At 46.5% G+C, this 7,736-nt stretch overlaps 1 protein-coding gene across 1 annotated transcript in view; it reads right to left on the bottom strand.

Moving 5' to 3' along the window:
• Positions 1-2,959: 2,959 nt before the first annotated feature.
• Lgmn (legumain) overlaps positions 2,960-7,736 on the bottom strand; it is a 33,061-nt gene continuing 28,284 nt past the window's right edge. The window contains exons 11-14 of the mRNA XM_027419160.2: positions 6,910-7,110; positions 4,518-4,688; positions 3,690-3,757; positions 2,960-3,433 (exon numbers count right to left, since the gene is read on the bottom strand). Coding sequence (XP_027274961.1) covers positions 3,391-3,433; positions 3,690-3,757; positions 4,518-4,688; positions 6,910-7,110 — 483 coding nt within the window. The 3' untranslated portion in view covers positions 2,960-3,390. The remainder of the gene's footprint in view (positions 3,434-3,689; positions 3,758-4,517; positions 4,689-6,909; positions 7,111-7,736) is intronic.

Genomic DNA, 7,736 nt, shown 5'->3' with positions numbered 1-7,736 from the left:
GGGGGTCACAGTTCTGCTCACCAGTCCAGGGACCTGGTGTACCTCCACTATCCTTGCTTTACATCTCCCCAGGCTCTAGATGATTTCTAGAACCATCCCTTCTACCCTTTGCTATTACTCTTGGCAGTTCCCATCCTTTTGCCCTCAGCTTTTATATGTATCCTTCAAAGTCCATCTCCGGGAAGCCTTCCTTGACTCCTAGTGTCAGTCATGCACTGATAAACAAGAAGATATGCTGGTCAGAACTATCAGGCTTAATTAATGCTTTTTTTTTTTATTTTTGAGACATGGTCCCGAGTAAGTCCTCAAACTCATTATGTAGCCAAAGATAACCTTGAGTATCTGGAGCCTTCTGGACACCATTATGGCTAGTTTATATGGTGCTGGAACCCAGGGTTGCCTAAGTGACTGCATCCTCAGCCCTTTGCTTTCTCCCTACCCATCTTTTGTTTTTTAATCTATATTTGTATGTTCTTAATGATCTATTTTTACTTTAATGTGCATTGGTGTTTTGTCTACATGTGCATCTGTGAGGGTGCCAGATCCCCTGGAACCAGAGTTTCAGACAGTTGTGCGCTGCCATGTAGTTGCTGGAAGAGCAGCCAGTGCTCTTAACCCTCTGCCATCTCTCCAGCCCCCTCCCTACCCATCTTAATACCCACCTAGATATACGACCTTTTTTACAGCTTTATTTTTGAGACATGGCCTTGCTATGCTACCCCGGCTAGCTTTGAACTCCCAGACTCAGCAATCATCCTGCCTCAGCTTCTCCAGTGGCCAGGACTACAGATACACACCACCCTTGCCTGGGTTTTAATTTTTTGAGACTTAATTCACATGCTAAGTTAATAATCTAACCTAACCTGAGCAGTTGAAAATCTGCATAGAACTCCATCATGACATTTTACTTTTAATATGTGCAAGTGTGTATCAAGGTAAGTTATGTACAGGTATGTGCAGTACCTAAGGAGGCCAGAAGGGGGTGTCAGAAGCACCTGAGGCAGAGTTACATGTGGTGGTGAGCTATCATATATGTTGGGAACCCAATTCAGGTCCTCTACAAATGCAATTGGAGCTCTTAACTACTGAGCCATCATCACTCCAGCCCCACAGTATATAACATCTGACACCCTCAAAATATAACTGGTAACAGCCCACTGTTGTTGGCCTTACCACTAACATGATAGTCCATAGCATAGGTTTAAGGTTTTGTTGTTAATGTTCTTTTATGTATATGACTGTTTTGTCTGGATGTCCATTGTATACCACATATGTTCATGGTGTCTGTGGAGGCCAGACGATAGCACTGGGCCCCCAGGAACTAGAGTTACATACAGTTGTGAGCCACCATGAGGATGCTGGGAATTGAACCCGGGTCCTCTAGAACAGTCAGTGTTCTTAATCACTGAGCCATTTGTCCAGCCCCATAACAGCCTAGGATGTTATATTTTGTGTCTTATATTTGGTGAAAGGAGTGAGATTTGCATGAGATCACTCACTCTTCACTAGGATATGAAGACACCTGAAGAGACAGGTAAGTTCCATGTCCTTGTCCCAAGGTCTTGAGCTGATAAAAAGAGATGGCTGTTACTGCAGCTAGGATGCAACACTATCTTTCTTTGTTTACATGTCTCTTTATTGTTGGTGGTGCCACGTGTGGGGTGTGTGTGTATATAAACTTCACCTTTTCATTATAGGTCTGTATAACTTACTGTAGTGATAAAATCTTATCTACATATTTTATACATTCATGGAATACCTTTAACTTTATTTCTAGGTTATATAGGTCATCTGTAGTTTTCAAATCTCCAAAAGCAGCCCTACTCCCACATATACCCACATAATTCAAACCCATGGGTGTCGGAGGTTTCAATGACCTTGCATTGCTGAGCCACCACAACGGTCACTTCCTAACCCATCACCTCTGAAGGGAATATGAACCAGGCATGAAGGAGTCCTGTGTCCTGGCTCCTGGGGGTTGGGGGCGGCTGAGACAGGAGGACTCCTGAGTTCCGGGCCTGCCTGGCAACACAGTGAGATCCTATAAGAGGGGGGAGACTGAAGGAGCAGGCTTGTACCTATCAGCAGTCACTCCCATTTAGTCCCTCCTTAGTCCCTTGTACCAATAAGCTTCTGCACATCTCACCTGTGATAGTTTTAGCTACTGGCTTAATTGGCCTAACAATGCTGTACCCTATATAGACTCTGTTCCTTTTCACTGCAGTACAATATTCCCGGGTGGACATAGCAGCACTTGACTTCACGTCTCCAACAAACCTATCACTAGACCTTTGGTGGCCTCAGCTCTGGGGCGTGTCCCCTCCCTGCCTTGCCCTTGACCATGCTGCTAGAGATGCATGACATGTAGAGGGCCTGAGAACAGCTGCTTTTGGTGGTGGTTGTGGGTTAGGCTGTTTCATCATGCTGAACAACAACAAAAAAAAACTTAGGGAGGGAGGACTTACTAACACTTTGCTTCACAGTCTCAGAGGGTTTGGTTCACGGTAACTTGGACAGGACATCATGGGAGCGGGAATGCAGTAAAAGGGGGTTCTATACTTCTCAGTGGGCAAGAAACTGAGCGAAAGGAAGAGCCTTGGGATCAAGCATATCCTCCACAGTAAGTCACCTCTAGCTAGGTCCACATCCTGAAAGCTTCAGAACTTCCCCAAATGTGCTGCTATCCAGGGACCAAGCACTCAGCATTGAAGCCGGTTGGGAACATTCCCCATTCAAACCGTAGCAGGTAGGGAGAGATGGAGAGGCAGAAGCAAATTTAAGGACAAAAAGACCCCTGAAGTTGAAGGGGAGGAAGAACAGCATTCCAGAACACGAGAAACAGCAGTGGAGAACAGAGAGGTGGGAGCCAGAACAGAGCCCACCACGAGGGTAAAACAGGCCATGAAGCCAGAGGCCACTTCACTTTTTTTTTTTTTTAAAGACATCCATCACCACAGAATAAAATACAAAAGCAATCAAAAAATTATATTTTCTAAAAATAATTCTCCCTTAGAGGCTTGCAGCCCTCTTCAGTAAAATCACTGTGAAGATGGAAATGGGTTTCAGCTTCAAATTTCTCAAAAGATTCCTTCAATGGCTACACAAGTCGCAGTGAATTTGCTCTTGAAAGCTAATGGACAAAAAAAAACAAAAAAACAAAAAACAAACTCCTAAACAGCAAAAGTTCCTTCTCCAGAGAGCTTTGCCACCCGAACCGGCTTCTTAGTGGGTCAGTATCCTCAGAAAGCAAGCCCTGGGAGGGGCTTACAGCATTCCTGGCCAGCAGGGCTTAGGTAGCGCCTCTGGCCCCACCCTTTCAGTCTCCAGGTTGGTACACATTCCAATGGACCGTGTTCACTCTTCCGGAAGCACCGGGAAGAAGGCAGCTATTCAGTAGTGACTAAGGCACACCTTGTCCATGGCCATCTTTATCCTGCAAGAGACAGGAAGATGAATTTGGTGAGTTAGGCTAACCCTGAATAATGCAAGATATAATCAAATCCTGGGCAGGAGTCATTTAGGACAAAGTCCTTGGTCATCACCACTGGGACCCTGGCCCCTCTGATTCCACTGAACAAAACTGGGCCATGGAACTACTGTCTACTTAGGCCAAGTCTTCCCAGGCCAGTGGTGTGTTCCCAGATCCATTCGGAATGATACCCATCTTCCTAGTGCCAAGTGCTGTTTACCTGTCAATCGGATATGGCTTCTCACAGAGGTTGGCCAGCACATACAAATGCCTCAAGGCATACTCGTACTGCAAGAGAACAGAGAGCCACACATGAGCATCTCAGCATGCGGTCCGCTTGCCTAGCTTCTGCTTTCAGACACAAAGCCATTTACTTTAGCCAGGGCTTCTAGGTCTGTTTAGGTCATGGATCTTCCCTCTTTTGTCAATCTACGGGTATTTACAGACTCTTCCCAGGAGAGATACACATATGTAAGGGCCACACACAACCTCAGGAGAGTCTGCTAAAGTGCTGTTGAGTGGAAGGGTAGGACTCGCTGGCCAATGCCGGATGGTGGGGGACCCCAAAATCAGGGGAAAGGAATGGCATACCAACGCCAAACAGGATGACAAAGATGCAAAAAGCAGGCTCTGCCAAGGCTTGGTCTACAGGCCGGTTTGCCCACGTTTCTCCAGCAGGATCCAAGCATTCCATTGTAACCACAGGACTTTTTAGGGGACAACTAGCTGACTGACACACTACAACTGGCAGAAGCATCATTCTTGCCTCTCCATGAACCAGGGTGTGCTTAGGGAATGATCAGGAGGAAGAAGCCAGCGTTAGCAGATGTGAGGGTCAGGTGAGGGGTGGGGCCACATCATCGAGAAGCAACAGTCATGGGAGCTGTCACCCATGACTCTGGTAGACTCTCTGGGACTATGACATATAATCTCAAACTGGGGCGTCTATGTCCCTAAGCCCCAGACAGAACTTCCTATAAGCCAATGCACCTGAGCTTAGCTTTCAGAGCTCAGCTGCAGGGAGGCCTGAGGACCCGGCTGGACTCACCGTGGGGGAGTGCCAGTTAAAGCAGTGTGTGCGGAAGTGGGTCACAGCCTCCTGGTAGCAGTCATGTGCCATGAGCACAGCTCTTTCCGACAGAAGTCTCTCAGCAGTTTCCCCGAACCCTGCCAGCAGGGAGACGATCTTATGCACAGACTTCTCAATGACGTGCCTGGCCTAGGAAGAAAAGACAGCATTTCAAAACCGTCCTGGCTTAATGTACTCTCTCTGAGCCCTACGGTAAGAAACACATGCAAAGAACTCCCTTGACACAGCCTTCGACCCATGATGGATTAAAACAGGCCGAGAAATGCATTCAAGAGAGATGGAAGGTATGTGCTTGGTTTCTGTGACACTGGAAAGATCTGGCCTTCTTGACCTTCTACCACCATGGAAAAACTGACACCTGACACGTGGAGGGAGCAGCCTGTGCCGCATTTAAACCTGCTTCGGAAGCACACCGATAGCCTCCTCATTTGATGATGTGTGCTCCAGGGGCACCTTTTCCTGCTCAGGACACCACGGTTGGTTGAATAGAAAGCAGAGGCCCCAGGTTCCTCCCAGAGGATAAAACAACACTGTAAAGAAGACACTGCTGACCCCGCCGATGACTCCAGCATGGTCTCTGGATACACACATTCTTCACATTTACCACCCACTGTGTGCTGGACCCACGTGTGGTCCCGAATCCAGGGTCCCTAGAGCTCTGTGGGCCCTGTAACAGCTTCCCTACACTTCAGCCAAAACCCCAGAGCTGCAGAGTCAATATCAGCACAGTGTCCAGCTGTCTTCTCTCATGCTGGGCATGGAAAGGTTTGTATATGTGTGTGAAGCGATGCTATTCTGCACACACACAAAAATGCTTTTGTTTTTTAAAACAGTTACTTTTCAGAAAGCATACAAGGGAGTTTCTTATGGTTATTTCTGAATAAGTTATATTTTTTTAATCTTGGCTTTTTTAAGATTTTATTTATTATGTATACAGCTTTCTGCCTGCATGCCAGCAGAGGACACCAGATCTCATTTAAGGTGGTTGTGAGCCACCATGTGGTTGCCGGGAATTGAACTCAGGACCTCTGGAAGAGCAGTCGGTGCTCTTAACCGCTGAGCCATCTCTCCAGCCCCCTAATCTTGATTTTTTTAAATTATTTTGCATAAAAACGTAATGATGCAACCGTTACCAGGAAACTGTTAAATCCAGTAAGAGTATAGGCTTAGAAATAGTTTTCAGAGAAATTTTACCATGTATACAATTACTCAATGAAACTCTGGTTTAGTTTCTGTGACTACCCAGAGGATAGCGACAAAATGACCTTTTGCATAATTGTTATTTGTTTTGAGACAGGGTCTCATGTAATGCAGGTTGACCTCTAACTCAGTATGTAGCTGAGAACTCTGACCTCCCTGCCCCCACCTCCCAAGTGCTAAGATTTAAGGCATTTGACACATTGCCTGAATCATTTTAACTCTTAATGCAGTAACAAGAGACATAATAACCACCATGGACAACAAAACCTCCTTAGGATCAATAAACAAAAGCTATTAAGAGGCCAAAGATTAGAAAGGAAAAGGACAGTTATTCCCACTGTGTTTGACACCAGTTGAAAAACACAACCTGGCCACTCAAGTTGTTATTTTCAAGGGAACAAGTTTCCAAAAACAAAACAGCAACTAAAGCTAAGCTGGGGAAGTGGCTCAGCTGGTATAGTGCTTGCCCACATGCATGAAACCTTGGGTTCAATTCCTAACCCTAAAGGAGGATCAGAAGCTCAAGGTTATCCGCTGCTACACAGCAAGTTGGAGAAGGCCAGCCTGGGATATATGAGAGTCTACTTGAAAGAAAATAAAATGGGGATTTTTTTTTAAAAAACCTTTCCATCAATGTGCCACATTGACTGGGGAGAAGCATTAACACAGAGTGGCTTTGTTGGAACAGACAGGCAGGAAGGAGAGAATACACAGCTATGATTAAAAGGATCCTCCTGCCAATTCCATCAATTACTGAACATAGCAACAGTGGTGACAGACAACAGTTGCAGGAAGAGCTTCACGCTGTGACCATGAGACAACCTGGTTGGATTTAAAAATTGACTAGTGACTAGATGTAGTGAAACAAACACTGGAAGGGGTGACCCACAGGCCAGAGCATCTTAGCAGGGTTCTGAGGAGTTGGACCTCCAATTCTTTCCTTTCTGCCATTAAAGAGGTCAAGTCATTATAAATAATGAAAACAACTGCTCTGCCATTTCCTCTGCTTTCCAAGAGCAAAGAGACCATTTCTCTATCTGGAGAGGAAGGCACTCCAAGATCTTCAGGGGACACGCACGCACGCGCACACACACGCCTTCTGTCTAGACTGGCCCAGCCTCTAGGAAGAGTCCCTTTGGCCACTGCTTACATCCAGAAGCCGCTGGATCTGCCCGACAAGATTCTGGGATTGCTTCAGGTCATTGGTGCTCATCAGCTTCCTTTTCAGGATGGTCAGGGGCACCTCTGGGCTGGGAGTGAGGTCAAGGCGTGTGACTGGAGGCAGAGAGATGGGGGAGCTGGTGCTGTGCTTCATACCCTGAAACTGCATCACTTTCATGGTAGAGATAGACTGTGGAGGGGAGAAAATACAAACACAAACCATTTGGTGAGGAAAGCAGGTGTGCCAAGCATACCCTGGCTCGACCCCTCTGTGAGGTGGTCACAGTTCCCTCCTAGCTTTAGGAACTCCTAAGGACCCTAGTCACCTGAAAACTCAGAGACACAGACAGGCAGGATGACACACTTGTGTGGCTGAAATCCACCACTGAAGAACTTCAAAAATACCCAGTGTGCTTTGCAGCAAGAGCTCCTTCACATGCAAAGCCAGCTGCAGATCCACAGCTGTGCAAAGTTTGTTTTAACTTTGGCAACCCTGGATGTGCTCATCACCCCTGCTCCCCTGCCTATCTCCAGGGACCAGCAACAAGGAGGTTCCAGGTATCTGTCCAGGCTGGAGCTGAAGTCTAGATCCCATGAGAAAAGCAGAGCTAGGACCATGGGCCTCAGGTACTCACAAAATACGCACAAAGTGCCAGTCTGTGTCTACTTACACAGGTCAACACAAACCCAGGGAAAGAAATGACTTAAGTTTTCTCGTTCTCAAAGCAAGCAACATTAATGGGAAAACAGCATGTTCCAAAAGATCCACCACAGACAGACAGACACACCCTCTAACCCTAACCAACTGGAAATGGT

This window comes from Cricetulus griseus, chromosome 5 (assembly GCF_003668045.3).
Source record: "Cricetulus griseus strain 17A/GY chromosome 5, alternate assembly CriGri-PICRH-1.0, whole genome shotgun sequence".
Taxonomy (NCBI): domain Eukaryota; kingdom Metazoa; phylum Chordata; class Mammalia; order Rodentia; family Cricetidae; genus Cricetulus; species Cricetulus griseus.
Note: the sequence above shows the minus strand (reverse complement) of the source record. Positions and strands in the feature narration are given on the sequence as shown.